This window comes from Sciurus carolinensis, chromosome 2, assembly GCF_902686445.1.
Source record: "Sciurus carolinensis chromosome 2, mSciCar1.2, whole genome shotgun sequence".
Taxonomy (NCBI): domain Eukaryota; kingdom Metazoa; phylum Chordata; class Mammalia; order Rodentia; family Sciuridae; genus Sciurus; species Sciurus carolinensis.
Genome location: NC_062214.1, coordinates 52,010,625 through 52,027,301, shown reverse-complemented (window position 1 = coordinate 52,027,301; position 16,677 = coordinate 52,010,625). Strand labels below are relative to the sequence as shown.

General features: G+C 34.6%; 1 protein-coding gene across 2 annotated transcripts in view; it reads left to right on the top strand.

Moving 5' to 3' along the window:
* Nucleotides 1-16,677, top strand: part of Efl1 (elongation factor like GTPase 1) — a 135,955-nt gene that overhangs the window by 104,808 nt on the left and 14,470 nt on the right. For both annotated transcript variants that reach the window (XM_047534803.1, XM_047534810.1), the window contains exons 17-18: nt 1,817-1,964; nt 9,344-10,326. In XM_047534803.1, coding sequence (XP_047390759.1) covers nt 1,817-1,964; nt 9,344-10,326 — 1,131 coding nt within the window. The remainder of the gene's footprint in view (nt 1-1,816; nt 1,965-9,343; nt 10,327-16,677) is intronic.

The window sequence follows — 16,677 nt, the reverse complement described above, 5'->3', positions numbered from 1 at the left end:
TAATGAGATATTCATTTGAAAAATTTTTTAAAAAGGTAGGAAAATCACCTTTGAAATTTTAAGAGGTTTATACATGAAGTGTTCGAGTTTTTTGGCCATAGAATGATAATCAATGGAAACATTTTCCAATATCTGATTTCAAAATGTTGCCTCCTTGTTTCAAATTTCATTAAAAAATTTTTTTTCCTTATTGTTAAACTGTTACCTTTACCTTGAAGAGAGACGGGTATGTGCATGTGTGCTCACGCATGTACGTGTGTATATGTGTATTGTGATTTGGCTGATAGCTAAAAGAATGCTTTGCCTTAATTATTATTGTTGTTCCATTGTGCTTGGGTTATTAATATTGCCAGTGATATCTTTGTAGGAATTTTTTAAGCCAGGTTTCAACTTCTGTGAAGGTTAAGCTAATAATCTGTTAAGTCTACTTAATTAGGCAAAGAAGGGCTGGGGATGTAGCTCAGTGGCAGAGCACTTGCCTAGCATGCATGAGGCATGAGGCTCTGGATTCAGTCCCCAGCACACCCCCTGCCTCTCAAAAAAAAAAGCACAACAACAACAACAATTAAGCAAAGTTAAACTGCAGTGTGCTAAAAAGGAAAACACAAAGATGCTTTTTTTGATCCTGCATACAGGGTCCTTCAGGATGTATGCATCCCAGGCATAGCTCATGACACCTGACCTATGGGGTGCTGGTGTCCATCCATAGAGCTTGGACTCCCTGGCTGGCTAACTGGCTTCAGAACCAGGTTCTGCCACTTGATTGTTCTTGACATTGAGCATAAGATTCTCTGCACCTGTTCCTTGCCTACAAAATGAAAACATTAATCATACCTGCCTCATAGTTAATCATATAGGTAAAGTGCTTGTCAGAATATTGTTAGTGATATAAAGTGTTAGTTATTATTAGAACAACTTTATATTAAAAATAAATAGATATAGAAATTTTAATATTCTCTTTCTGCCCCCAAATTAATAAAACTTTTGTGAGGCATATTGAAAACCACTATCTTGCAGAAAGCTCCTAAGTTTTGTATGTTTCACATGTTGAAAACCAAGCATTGAAGAATTGCTAAGTATTTTGGTCAAATGTAGAATTGAAACAGTACTACATGAAAGTGCCCTCAAAGTCAGAGCAGTAGCAAGAGACTTCCTCTGGTCTACCTTGAGTGAAGAGTAGCAGCTGAGTGTGTGGAAAGGAGTGAGAAAGAAACTAAATTCAGGATGTATATCACAGTCTCCATCTGAGCTCTCAGCTCCCTAAATTGTAGGCAAGAAGCAGTAGTGTACCAGACCCACAAGCAGAATGGAGGGCAGGAGTGTTCCTTGGTAAAGTAGCTAGGTAGGGTATCTAAAACCCACAATTCTTCCAAATGGTTTCACATATACTTATTTTTAATATGAAGCTCTTGATAAAGGTTCTTGAATATCATATTAAATGCTTGTTTTGCTTATTTGTTGATTTTATATGTGCGATTTGAGAAAGTATTCTGTTACATTTCTAGGTATATAATATATACTTTTACAATAATATTTAGGTGAATTTACAAGCATAATAATAAATCTGCTGAGTATCTGAAGAAGTGGTATAGGTCAGCTTTGGAATCTTAATAAGGCTGGTGAGTGTCTCATGTTAATTGTCTGTACAAATAAATTACTAGAAGGTAGTTTTCTTCACATCACTGCGTATGTGGAAGAAAAGTAAAATGTTCCTTTAAGAGTTTCATTATAATTTTCTTGTCAGTGACTTGGCCATTGTCTTTAGATAGTATTAATCCTTATGTAATTAAATGAGTATTTCATTTTCTTAACCTAGGTGAAATGCCTCAGCTCGTGAAAGGAATGAAGCTGTTAAACCAGGCTGATCCCTGTGTCCAGATATTAATTCAGGAAACAGGAGAACACGTTTTAGTCACAGCAGGGGAAGTCCACCTTCAACGATGCTTGGATGACTTAAAAGAAAGGTTAGAAGAGAATGTTAGAGATGGAGAAATGATAGCTCCAGAATCAATGGAATGTTTTAGAGTTCTTTAAACTGATCAGGCTAAACTATGACTTATTTTTGGAGAAAAATGAAATATTCTCAGCTCAGACATGAACTGTTATTGGATCATAAATTTAATTCTTAATAACTGAAAAATGGCATTCACTGCCTATCTTGATTAATTTTGCATTTTTAGCTTCAATCATAAAGGATTTTCATATATGTGTATGCATATTTTACTTTAAGCATGCATACACATGCAAAGACTATCAGGGCAAAAAACAAAATTTAATTTTGTTTTGAGTGTAGTCTGAGATTAGGGCATACTTCTTTTCTTCTTGCTGTGGTCTCTACAGTGTATACTTCTGGAAATCTTTATTTCTCTATGAAGATGAAGCATATTAAATGGGCATATCAAATCATTCTTTGTAATAACATTGTCCTTTCTATTCCAATGATAGTGTATCTCAGCAGAAAGGAAAATTCAGAAGAATAAGAAAAAATCATTTGATTCTCATGCAGAAATAACCACCATTACATTTGAGTTCATAAATCTATACTTGGCTCTGTGCATATTCAGATATGCAAAGCTCTCTGTAGATACAGCTCTAATTATTGGGTTAATATAAACCCTGGAGGTGTTATTACATACTCAAAAAGTATATACTAGAACAGCAATATCATTTGCAAGTGTTCTTCAGTCACACTTTTACCAACCTTGTTTATTATATCATCTTTTGAAAATTTTACCAACCTGGAAAATAAAAGATGTTCATTATTAACATATATTTCTTTGCTTATTAGTGAAAAAATGGGGAATTGTCCTGTAATGACCCTATTTTCATTAAAAAAGTTTCTGGAACTGTAATTATCATAACTAATTATTAATGATCAATATAATCATATACTAAATATTATGTGGCAGTCACTTCACTGTGTAGAGTGCTGTTTATCTCACTTCTTAAAATCAGTGGTGTAGTCATGGTATACCAATAACTAATAATGATAGAATGGAACAGTTTCTGTGCAGCACCATCCCTGTGAGACTTGTGGAACCTCTTATCATATTGGGAATGTTCTCATGTCTATTCTTCAGTTTAAAATATGTTGTGGCCTTTTTTCTGTTTTCAATATTTTTATAGCCATTATTAGTACAAAATTGGAAGGTCCATTTTTCATCTCATACACTTTTATCACCATATTCTTGTAATTTCTAGTAAGTTCTAATGTTGGTTGGAGAATAACATTAATTAGGTAAATCATAAGGCATAATGTAGTTTAAATAATAACTTCTTAGAAGGTTTTAAAAAACTTTGAAATGTTATTTTTTTTGTTTGTGTCTTTGAACTAAATTATTTTTCCTTTTTTCATTCTGCTTACTCCAAATTAAAATCCACATTAAATAACCTTTCATTTCTCAGGTTACTTACTCCTTTTAAAAATCATGCTTTTTGGTCCTTAGAATTAGATTTTAAGTAATACCCCCCCTTGTACCCCAAACTGACTTTAATAGAGTTACATATTTATATCTTTGTTTAGTCTTTTTTCATTTATATCTCATGATTTTAACTGTGGATACTTTTTATCTTGGGAGAGGAAAAAGCAACTATGCTTTATAATAAGAGAAATTCATTTTCTAGTAATGTGCCCTTAACATGGTATTAAAATATTTTTAATAAATATAAAAAGACTTTTTTCCTAGAAACCAATCTATGTAATCCTTCTAAAAAGTATTCATGTCCAAATGCCTAAAAATAATTTAGAGTTACATTGAATGGGAACAATAAAAGCAATAACACATCTATCTGCATTTGTAAAAAGTGTGTTTTGCTCTAATAAGACACCACACAAATTGTGAAGGTATTCCTTATGTGCTTTGCCTAAAAATTCCAATTTCTGAAATTTCCACCCCACAATCAAAACAAAACAGTCCCTTTGCATTGTGGCTTCATATGATGAAAGAATGAACTGAAACACAGTGTTACCTGTGAGAACTCAGAGAGGTAAACAAGTAAAGAGAAATCTCCCTTTTCCACTTGCATGAGTGTTAGCAGAGAAGTCAGCTAGAGCAAGTGCAGGTAGGTGACGAGATGGTGGACAGATCTCATGGGGCCGCTAACTGCAGGCAGTGTTTTATGAATATGACATGTAAAGTGTTGTCTTTGAACCCTGGGAAAGCTGAATCAGGTGGTGTTGATAGAAGGCCATCATTGCATCCTTCAGTACCCATTGTCACATGGGAGTTTCAGGCACCTTAGTGATTGGGTATTAGATACCTTGTCCTAGGCAAGAAACCAATGAGAATGTTGTTAACTGTTTCATGCCAATAAATTTTAAAGGAAATGAACAAATTCCCAGAAAAATCTTATCAAGAAGAAATAGAAAATTTTAGTCCTATAACTAAGGAATTAAAGTTTGAATAATATTAAATATGTCAGCCAGTGTAAATTTATCAAATTAACAGGGGGGATAAAAAGGAGTGAAATCACATCAAGAAACAAAAATTCAGCATGTATGCATAATCAAGTCTTAGCTTGCCAGGAAAAAAATAGAACTTCCTTAAACTGATACCAACTGTCTTCACAATAACTGTAGCAAACATGTATGTGGGATTTGTGAGATTTTTGAAATCTGTCTTTTTCAATCAATAATAAACAAAGGACCCACTATTATGGATTTTACTTAACATTTTTCTGGAGGTTTGCAGCAGTATTCTAAAGAAGAATAAAAAATTTAAGATATGAAAATTGAACAGGGAAAACTGAAACTCATTTGCAAATGATATAGATTAAAAATCCAAAATAATTTATAAAACTATTAAGATTAGTAATAAATTCAGCATGTTTGCAGAACTAAAGTTTAATATGAAAAAATCTGTTTTATTTCTATGAACTACAAATATGCAGAAAATGAAAATTATTTTAATATTACCATTTATAGTCACAATAAAATATCAAATATTTAGGAATAAAATTTACTCATAAGTCCTCTATGCAAAAAAAAAATTACACAACAAAGTTTCATGGCTTGAAAAATTTAGCATTATAATGATATCTGTCCTCCCAAACTTATTATAGAGTCAAAGCAATCTCAGTGGATCTCAGTGAATTTATGTTTATGTATGTTTGTGGAACTTTTTCAAGTTGATTCCAAAATTTGTATGGAAATGCAAAGGGCCAAAAATTACCAAAACACCTTGAAAGTAGTAGAACAGGGTGGGAGTTCTTGGTATACTGGAATTCAGATTTCATTTTAAAGTTACAGTAATTAAGACTACATTAGATTGACACAAGAATAAACAAGAAAATCCAGAAATGGGTGGCACTGAAGAGCAATGAGAAAAGGACAGATTTTTCCAATAAATGATGCTGGCAAGTTGGATACTTAAATAGAAAAAAAAATGAAACTAGGCCTCTATTTCATGCCGTTTTCAGAAATTTATTTCAGGTGGATTATAGATTAAAATGTGAAAATCAAAACCTTGCCAGTGTCTAGAAGATACTATGAAACAGGATCTTCAAGATCGCTGGGTAGGGGAAAGCTTAAATTGGATTTTAAAGGACCAAGTAAAGGTTTGATAATCAACAAACCCTGTGAAGAGAATTCTTAAGAAGGCAAACCAAGGGTCAGAAAAGACCTTTGTGATACAGTGAACTAAGGGAGATTTGTCCTCATAATTAAAGAATTTCTACAAATAAATAAGAAAAGCTGCAAACCACTTGAAAATAAAAAGATTTACATAAGTACTTCAAGGAGGTCTAAAGGCCAATAAACATATGAAAGGTATTGGACTTATTCCTAATTGATGAAATACAAATTAAAATCAAAGTGAGATGCCTCTGTATACTCTCACAGAATGAGTGAAATTTTTTAAGTCACATTTTCAAGTGATGGTAAAGATGAGGAGCAATGAAAATTCACCTATGCAACTAGTGTGGGTGAGAGGCGATACAGCATGTTGGAATATGATTTGGTATGATTTGCTAAAGTGGGAGATTAGCAGTTGGTATGACTTGGCAAATCTCCCATTTCTCTGTATATACACACACAAAGCAGGACAAATGCACATCAACAAAAAATGCTCATAGCAATAAGAGTTTTTACAGCCAGAAGTTGGAAACAATTCAGATAATAAATAAATGAATAAATTATCCTATAGTCATACAATGGAATTCTATAAAATAATCTCAGTAAACAAAATTATAGCTGCATAAGACATGGATGACTCTTATGACATACTATTGAGCAAAAAAAAAGGCAATTACAAAAAACATTGATTTTGTGTAAAGTTCAGAAAGCAGTAACCGTACAATATAGGAATTTCACGTTTAGGTGATAAAAACGAAAAAGAGCAGAACATTACAATAAAATTTAGGATAAATTTTATGAGATTGGGCAAAGGCATGCAGGGGGTGCTTCTGAGAATTAGAAATGTTTTTTTTTTTTGTTTTTTTTTTTTTTGGTTTTTTTTTTTACATGGGTCATAGTTTACATGCATGTTCACTTTGAGACAAGTGATCATAGGTCAGGAGATTTTTGTTTTTTAGACCATTCTACATGACTACTAAATTCTCAGTTTTATTAAGAACATGTATAAAATTCTAGAATTTTTTTTTTTATTTGTCATGGGACAGAGCCTGCCTTTTAGTATATAAGCTTTTTACAGCTTCCACACACATTTTTAGGAATGACTGATGTATAGCAGTGGGAGACTGAGAATACCACCTGTTACCTCCAGACCAGAGAAACTGTCAGAGCTCTTAGCATGGAGATCTCAAGGTGTTAATGAGCAGGTAGGGCAGGAAGCCACAGGAAGTTGCCATGATGGAATCTGAATCTGCTTCACTTTTTTTTGAAGTGACAACAGGCTCTGCTTTGCTGGGATTTAAAGACATTCTGCTCCTGAACCATGCACACACTTCCTTTCTCAGCATGGAGTGGGTTTAATTAATCATATAAATGATTACTTCAGGAGACTTCTTGGGATCTCCGAAATTTGAAGGACTAAAGTGTCTCATAGCTTTTCTGACTTTATGAGAGGACAATGTTATAGATACATTTTTCTCTCATACTTTCAAAGCTTTGCAGTTGGTTTTCTTGAATGTGCTAAGTATATGAATATATATTCTGTAAATAATGATAATTTTAAAACTATTTCCCCATTTCTAAGATTTCTAAGTGTTTTTTTTTAAATCAAGAATAGGTATTGAATTTTATTGAATGCTAAGTTGGCATTTTTAAAAGATGATTATATAATTGTTTAATTTGACATTTTAATGTATTAAAGGGCCTAATATGAATTAATTTTTATATATCTTATGATAAAAACTACTTAGTGTTCTGAATTTTTTCTTGAATATGCTGTTTAATTCAGTTTCTCAATAGAGCATAGTGGCTGAGTGTGGATTATGAAGTCAGAACTAGATTTGGATCCTAGCTTCTTCATTTACTAGCCATTTGAAGAAGATGTATTATCTATCTTATGATTTTCTCCTTTAAGAAATGAGGATAGTACTAAGACCTACTAAAGAAGTAGTACATGTACAATACTTAATGTAACACATCATATATACCAAGTTATAATCAAAAACAAAATGCAGCTGACGTGCATGCCTATAATCCTGGCAACTAGGGAGACTGAGGCAGGAGGATTGGCAACTTAGACCCTGTCTTAAAAAAAATAATAATAATAATAAAAGATGTAGCTGAAGATGTAGCTCAGTGGTAGAGTACCCCTGAGTTCAATTCCCAGTACCAAAATTTTTTTTTATTTTTTTAAAAAAATGCACATATATTCTTTATTACTTTTCATTATCATTTTATCTTAGCATCTAATTCAAATTCATTGGCAAGATTGTACTATATTTTTATCTGTGTAAGATGTCAGGTTCAAATATCAAAGTCATTTTCTATTAGTACAATGTCAGGTAGACATTCCCTTGTGAGTTCTGCAATAAATATGTAGCATTGAAATGAGCCAATCCTTAAAAGCGGAGAAACTTAGTAGCCATATCTTAACTTTTATTGGAAGTAACGTTTTTTTCATATTTTTATTTTCTTTCACTTGTTGTGGTCTATTTCTATGTTCTGAAATCAATTTGGATATCATTATTTTCAGAAAACGATCCATTTATTGAGTTTTCAGATTTATCCAAAGGCATAAAATCAGTTATATTATTTACCTACCCCATAACCACAAAATATGGAAGGTAGAAAGAAATACATGTAAGCATGTCAGAAACTTTCAGTGTTCAGTTTCCTTTTTGAATAACATTTCCCAGGGAAAAGCATCACTTCAAGACCTAGAAGTTTATATAACATATCTGTGTACATACATACACATACACATAAGTTTATGCATGTATCCGTCCACATTTCTAATAGCAGATGTATCCAGACCAAAACTTTGGTATTAACTGGCAGAAATAAGAGAAAAAGAAAGACTGCTGGTTTTCATCATCATCAGAATCAATCCATGCCAATTTCTAGATTCTTTCCTGTGTGGATTTATAATTCACTTGGAAGAAAGGCCAGTTAAAACCAAACTTGATATCATGTGACAAAAAGGATTTTCTGAACTTGGTGCCAGATTGGGGCATAAGACCTGTGCTGTCCAATACAGTAGTTACTATCCATGTGAAGCTATTTAAAATAAAATTAGTTAAAGTCATAAAATTTGAAGTCCAGTTCCTCAGTCACACTAGCCATGTTTCACATGCTCAGTAGCTATGTGTGGATATTTAAACAAAACAAAACATTCCTTTCCTCAGTTGTACTAACCACATCTGAAGTGTTCAGAAATCACAATGAAGATATAGAAAATTTTCTCCACTGCTGATCATTTGGAAAGTCCTGTTTCTGACAAACTCCTATATCATGTTGGCCTCACTCTGAACCTAATTATCAAAGCAAAATCTTTCATAAGGATTCAACTAGTAATCCTGAAAGTCTCTGATTCTCCCTCTTTCGAGCTATAATCACTGGGCTTTTCTTCTCCTGAATCTCAGATTGGCAGATTTTGTTTTAAAGATTTTATATGTCATATGCTATTTAAACATTTATTTTCCACTCAAAACATACCTATTTAGATAGATGGTTTATTTATCGCAAGAATGAACAAAGCAGTGAAATTCCATTACAAGTGAAGAGCTCCCTGAAGGTATGTTCCCATTAGAGGTAGTCTTTTCAATCTGACATGAAAGCAGTTTTTGAATTGTGATATAATGTAAATTACAGATCCTTCACAGTAAAATAAATTTTTATGTTTGTGGGGGTTTTTTTGCACAATTTTCATTACATAATATGGAGCTGTGATGCTATTTTGATTATAAACTTCTGTTATTTCTCTTGAATTTGTAGGTTTGCAAAGATTCATATCAGTGTTTCAGAACCCATTATTCCATTCAGAGAAACAATCACAAAACCCCCAAAAGTTGACATGGTCAATGAAGAAATAGGCAAACAACAAAAAGTTGCAGTCATACACCAAACAAAAGAAGATCAAAGCAAAATCCCTGAAGGAATTCAAGTTGACTCTGACGGGTTAATCACTATTACGACTCCCAATAAACTTGCCACCCTCAGTGTTCGAGCTGTGCCCCTTCCAGAAGAAGTCACTCAGATTCTGGAAGAAAACAGTGATTTGATTCGTTCCATGGAGCATTTGACATCCTCTTTGAATGAGGGCAAAAATACTCAGATGATTCATCAGAAGACCCAAGAGAAAATTTGGGAATTCAAAGGAAAACTAGAACAACATTTAACAGGGAGAAAATGGAGGAATACTGTTGATCAAATCTGGTCATTTGGCCCAAGAAAATGTGGGCCTAACATATTAGTCAATAAAAGCGAAAACTTTCAGAACTCAGTATGGACAGGCCCAGCTGGCAGAGCTTCAAAAGAAGTCAGTAGATACCGAGATTTGGGCAATAGCATTGTGAGTGGCTTCCAACTAGCAACCCTCTCTGGCCCCATGTGTGAGGAGCCCCTCATGGGTGTCTGTTTTATTCTGGAAAAATGGGACGTAAGTAAACTTGAGGAGCAAGGAGCAAGTGATAAGCATAATCAAGAACAAAGTGATCTAGAAGGACAGAGACAGGAAGAAGATAAGACTCATCCTGGTGGAGAGGAGAACCAAGAGGTACAAGGTGTCTGCTTAGAGCCCTTTGAGAAGAGGATTTCCCAGAAAGGAGACTGTTCAGTCCCTGACTGCTATGGACCCTTCTCAGGACAGCTAATTGCCACCATGAAAGAAGCATGTCGCTACTCACTGCAAGTGAAACCTCAGCGCTTGATGGCAGCTATGTACACATGTGACATCATGGCCACCAGTGATGTTCTTGGTAAGAAAAGAAAGGGAAAGACCAAGAGAGATACCCTGATCAACAGTGAAGTCCTCTATATCTTAAGTTCACTTAATATTTTTACAGAAGCTACATCATCTTCTTATTTACTAAGGAATTAAGATCTTTGAAAGCCAGAGGTCTTAAGTATTAAAATCTTGAGGGGGGAATATGTGACTACTAAGATCTTTTCATTTGCTACAGATAGGATCTTTTTTTTCCTCTTAAATATGAAAGGTCTGATAAATGAGAGTTAAACTGCCCTTCCATGCACCATCTAAATACATGGAGCATTTTTTTCTCAAGTGAACAAGCATTATCAATATGGGTAACCAAACTCATCCTGAAAACAATCAAAGAATAAGGCAACGTTCTTGTCCTCATAACCCTAAAGGGCTGTTGTGATTACTGAGTTCTTTCTGAAACAGAAAATCTTTTACTTTTTTTCACTGCTAGCCATTATGTCAAATTCATTTCTGATTTTTAGGAGAATCTGCCTTAGGGATCTCAGAAGACATGGAACCCTGAATATAGGAGCTATTTTGGCTTTTGACTGAAATTATTTCACAGAATTGGTTTTTTCACCTATTAAAAAAAAAGGTACACTAAGTCATGAGAGTTAGAAAGATTCAAATCATAACTCAAATGTTGTGCCTAAAACAGTTCTTGGGACACAGTAGATCTTTTTCTCTGGAGATCATCAGCTGTTTCAGTGGTGAAGAAAGAAGAAAGGAATCTGAGATTGGACCAAATTACTAGTTTTCCTCTAGCCCTTGGTCCTTCAAGTTAATTACTTTCTTTTTAGTAAGCTGCTTTTGCTGATTAATTCCTGAAAACAGAAATCTAAACACCTCCCCCCTCAAAGACAAAAAATGTTTAGACTTGCATCAAAGTAAAGTTCATATGAGACAAACTAAGCACCCACAGGAGTACTTCAGAAGCATCTGGGTTAAGTCACATAGATTAACTGCAAGACTACTAAAGGCAAATGAGTCAAGTCTCCAAATATGACATGCAATACAGTATTTTACAACCCGATATGAATACAACATACCTATCAGCTTCTCATGGAATCCATAGATTAGTTTGGGGAACACCTATCTTGGCTATTCCCAGATGTTGTTCTACATTTTAATTAAGGGCATTTTTAAGAAAGCAGAAATAGAGTTAAAATCAAGGAATCCTGATTCTATCAAATTCTTAAAGTAGGCCTCAGTGCTCTTCTCCAGTCTCTCTGACAGATGCCTGGCAGATGCCTATACCACCCCTATTTGAGTCGTTAAAGGATGTCTTTCCTATATTGAGCATTAAGTGTGTCTCCTGCTAATTTCTAACCATGGGTGCCACAGTGTGTCTCTCTTCTATTTTCTTCTACTTCATGTATTTCAGGAGAATTGATTTTCTACTTTTCTGTCTAGGAGAAAACTCAGATCCTTCAGCTATTTTCATGATTTGTGTGTCCTTTCACCATTCCAGTTGCTGTCCTTTGCATATAATTTATTTGATCGACATCCCTCTTAAGAAAGAAGCCATATTTGAACACAGCACCTAATAGGTCATCCAACCAGTACAGAACAGACATATTTTTACCTTCCACATGAGAGTTTAGCAATTGCATCATTAACTTTTGAAGTCCAGATCAGCCCCATTTTTATTGTTAAATTGTTAAAGCCCTTATATATCTTCCTGCTCTGTTCCCCAAAAAGCAGAATCCAAAGTTTGTTGATTAGGTAGTCTCATGAACTTCTAATATTTACATATCAGTAATCTGAGTCTATGCATTTTTTTCTTAAATTACATATATAATAAAAATAATAGTAAAGGAAAAAATTTGATAAGAAGAATTTTAATCTTATCATTGATTCCTTTTCATGTGTCTTTTTTTTTTTTTTGTACTGGGGATTGAACCCAGGGATTCTTTACCACTGAGCCACATCCCCACCCTCTTATTTTTTTTTTTTTCTTTTTAATTTTGAGACAGGGTCTCTTTAAGTTGCTGAGGGTGTCCTTAAACGTGTGATCCTCCTTTAGCCTCTCAAGTTGCTGGGACTATAGCTGTGCTCCATTCTGCCTGGTCCCTTTTCTTATCTGGTGAGAAATAGAGCTCAATAAGCAGTAAATCAAATATTTTGGTAAAATTAAGGTCTATAGCATTCCCCTAGTAACCATCTTAACAATTTTACAAAAAAGAAAGCTTCAGTTAATATAACTTTTTTTTTTAAGAAAGTTCATGTTGCCCATAATGTTTCTTTAAAAATCCTTCAAGAAATAAGCATATGGTTTTCTAGTCTGTGGGTAGTGAAATGTAGTGTTTCCATCCTGAAAATGCTTTGTTATTAATTACCTTTTACCTGTAGTTATGAATTATAGTCCTATTACTCATAACTTTTTAAAAATTTTTAGTTGTAGGTGGACACACTGTCTATTTATTTTTGTGTGCTGCTGAGGATCAAACCCAGTGCCCCACACGTACAAGGCAAGCACTCTACCACTGAGTTACAGCTACAGCTCCCTCATAACTTCTCAAAAGGGCAAAAACTTTTTTGTGCTGTGAGATACAATTCCCGAAGCTCCTGAAGGACTTGAACTCATTTCAGAAGACCACACACTTACTCATCAACTTCCCGAGCTTTGTCTTGATTGTCAGTGTTCTCTCTTTTCTATTACTGAAGAGAATGGAGGTAACATGGTTATTGAGAACAGTTGCTTTCTTGCTGTTCTTTGTTGATATTACACCACTTTCTCCAACTTGTAGGCCTGCTTCCTTATTTCAGAAGTAATGGAAAAGGCCCTTTGTCTTCAACTGTTTTGTTTTGGTAGGCTCAGCTTGTTCTGGTTCTGAACATCCTGGGCACACTACTACTGATCCACCCTTAATTGGTGTCCTCTTCTTTCATCTACTGTGTGTGTCCTCTTAAAATAGAAGGTAGAGGATGGCTCTCCTTTTTTTCTATCATTGGGCTCATTCTTGATTGATTTTTCTCCTGAGGGTTTGTTATCTTTGAACCTGTTGGGTTTTGTTTTTGTTTTTGTTTTCCTTTCCCTTTATGTGTTTGAAATGATCCTTCCTTCTGTGCCTGCCCTTTTTCTCAAGATAATGGGAACTTGTATTTCCTCCCAAAATAACGGGAACACATTTCCTCTGCAAATTGCCATCACTTCTGTATTGTCCACTTCAAGTTGTCATTTGTCCTTTTGTTTCCTGAGAAGACAAATTTTGAGCATAACACATGAAGACAGAATCAGCTGTTGGCATTTATCAGATTGAAATTCCCAGCACTGTTGAGTCACCCCTGTTGAATCACCCTTCAGCATCCCTCTCTCATTTCTATTAGAAAATCACCACCTGGACCCTGCCTGGGACCAGGCCACCCTAGGACAATACCTCAGGATACCATTTGTCATCCTATTCTGTCTATCCTGGCACTCCTCTCCTGGCCATCAGACTGCCACTTTCCAGGAAAGAAGTACCTGTTGTAGCCCTCAGGGTATTTGCCCTCTTTCTCCCTCTGAAGCAAAATATGTCTTTGCCTTGCTTTATCCACTTACAAATCCAGCTGTGCTCACAGTGAGACTTCATTTATTTACTGTCTGGGTGGACACTGTGCATATGTGAACTCGCTCTAGTCTACTACCTACCTTTGTCTGATGAGCTTTCTTAACATTTCTGTGAAAGCAACTGGCTGCCACACCCACTGCATTATAAAGAAGCTATTTAGATATAATTTAGATTTTTTTTTTTCCTTCCTGAATTAGTGTGGAGTCCTCTTGCTTAGACTAGAGCTTCTCCTCTAAGGTACTTTGGCATTGATAGCTAATCTCTATAGAGTCCAAGGTTCATCAAAATAACTGTTGACTTGTGTTTTTCTTTTTCCTTCTAAATCAACACCTCCAACTGGAAAAAGCAATGAAGACTTTTCTGTAGTCTCCAGGCCTTTGTTTCTGTCTGTCAGAGATCTCCTGAGATGGCTTTAGACTTTGCTGATTCTTCCTTTTAATTCTCCAAGAATCAACATAAGTTAAATTTTGCTCTTATGTTTATTTGGCAAAATGAGTTAACTTAGTCTCTTTTGAAAACACTTCTTTACTATATAAATATTTTAAATAAAATGCTTTCATAAATGGATAGAATTACATGTGGTCTGATGAGAAATTTTGTAGGAAATAATCATCTAAAAATTATTTTTTCTGAAGAAATAATCCCAAGAAATGCCCCTTTTTACTCTTAAAATCCACTTTTCTAAAGGTCTGCTTCTATTACCATTTTTTCTTCTTCTGTTACTCATGAAAGTTCCCTTTCATGGACTAGTTAGGATATTGGAAATGCTGTTTTCACTCTTTTCATGTGACCAGTAAGTTGCTTCATTTTGCAGAATTGCTTCTAATTGTTAATCTCTTTGTTGCCCCACCCCTTTTTTACTTTTTGGCAGTAACCTCAAATTTTAAAAATACCTATTTTTGTTAGACAGTACTGGAGTTTTAAACACATCGCCAGCTGTTGTAATTCTCTTTACATGCAGGAATACTGACATTGTTAGAACCTATGTTTTAACATATCAGAAACATTCCATCACTGTGTATTTTGAAACCTTATTCTACACTTGAGGGTTTTTTTGTTTTACATTTTTTCAGTGCTTCATAATTAAATCAAAGATTTATGGAACTGCATGTGACGATTCTTGTATTAAGCATGATTTTTGCTTTGAGAGATGAGTTAAGAAGACAAAGCTTAATTATGTAAAACAATGAAAAGTAAAATACAATTGAAGCGAGTGCACAAACCTGGTTTTCAAGTGACATTTTATGAGAAATTTTGGATTAGAAAAATCTGGAAATGGTAAGCATATTGAAAGTGATTGTACTTTGATGACGGGTGTGATAGTATACACCTGTTATCCCAGCTACTTGGGAGGCTGAGGCAGGAGGATTCCAAGTTCAGGGTCAGCCTCAGCAACTTAGCAAAACTCTTGTCTTAAATTTTTAAAAAATAGATAAAAGGTACTTTGAATGTAGCTCACTGATAAAGTGTCCCTGAGTTCAATCCCCAGTACCAAAAAAAAAAAAAAGAAAGAAAGAAAATAACGGTACTTTGATGTGGTCTTTGATGGCTAGAATGATTTTGAGTTCAGCATCTTTTTGCCACAACACGCTAGACTATTTTTGAGCTTAAACTTCCTCCTAGTTGATTTTACAGGAGCTGTTGTTCAGCATTGCTGCTCTAATCCTGGACACTTGCTGGTTGAACCCAGTGAAGAACCTGATAATTACCCATGCTGTGTCTTGTTAAATTTGGGTCCTTACTTCATTCTGTCAGTGTCTTTATTATCTGCCAGCTTTGTGTTATTTTGGATTTGATTGTGCCTTCTAAATGTTTAAGCAACAGATGATAATAAGAACATGAAGCTGTGAGCAGAGCCCCTAAAGGGTGGGGTCAACTTGTTCACATCAGTTTTCTGTAAACTTGTAGCTGCATTCATCTATATAGTAGCAACCGCCCTCATTCCCCATTATGTCCACAGTAGGCTTTATCTCCTATTTAATTGAAGGGCACCTCTAGCCTGTCAACTGTGTTGGCTTGACTTAGCAGTCTGGTAGCTCTGTGACAAAACAAGTTAGTGTGACCTAGTTCCTAAGAGTAATAAGTGCCCACATGTGTGTGTGTGTGTAAAATTTAAATTATTCCATAAATATTATCAACAATTGCCTAAATCATAGGATGAAAGAAAAATCTCCCACCTTAGGAACCAACCTTTCATTTTCCACTTTCTTTTATAATCCTTACCCTTAATATTACATTTTGTATAGATGTGACCTTATGGTAAGAGTAATTTAATATTAGGTTTATTATTTGTTTTAAACATGCTTATATTTGGCTATTTTTTATTTATAATTTTCATTTTAACATCTGCATAAATGCTATCAATATGATGTGAATTATAGCATCCCTGAATTAGAAATTCACATTGTTCTCTCTTATATTATTTGAGGAAATAGAGCAGTAACAGCTACCCTCTTTCCTAAATTCAGAAGACAGCATCCTACCTTTAATTACCTTCCAGCTTTAAAAAGAATAGACTCCACAGATTATTCTTACTGTTCAGGAAGAAGAAAACGTGTGTGTGTGAATCTGTAATGCCGTGAAGCAAGAGATAAGGTTCAGTGGAGTTCAATGTTAAGAGATTTCTTTGCACTTTGGGTATCAGATTTCATGGAGCAAGTTGTTAATGAATGGGTCTTGAATAATGAAAAGCATTTGAATATAGAGTTGGGCTTAGGGTTTGTATTCTAGGCTTAAGGAACCCTGAGCTCTGAGTGAAAAACCTCCAGTGTGTACTGTGGCCAGCGAGCACC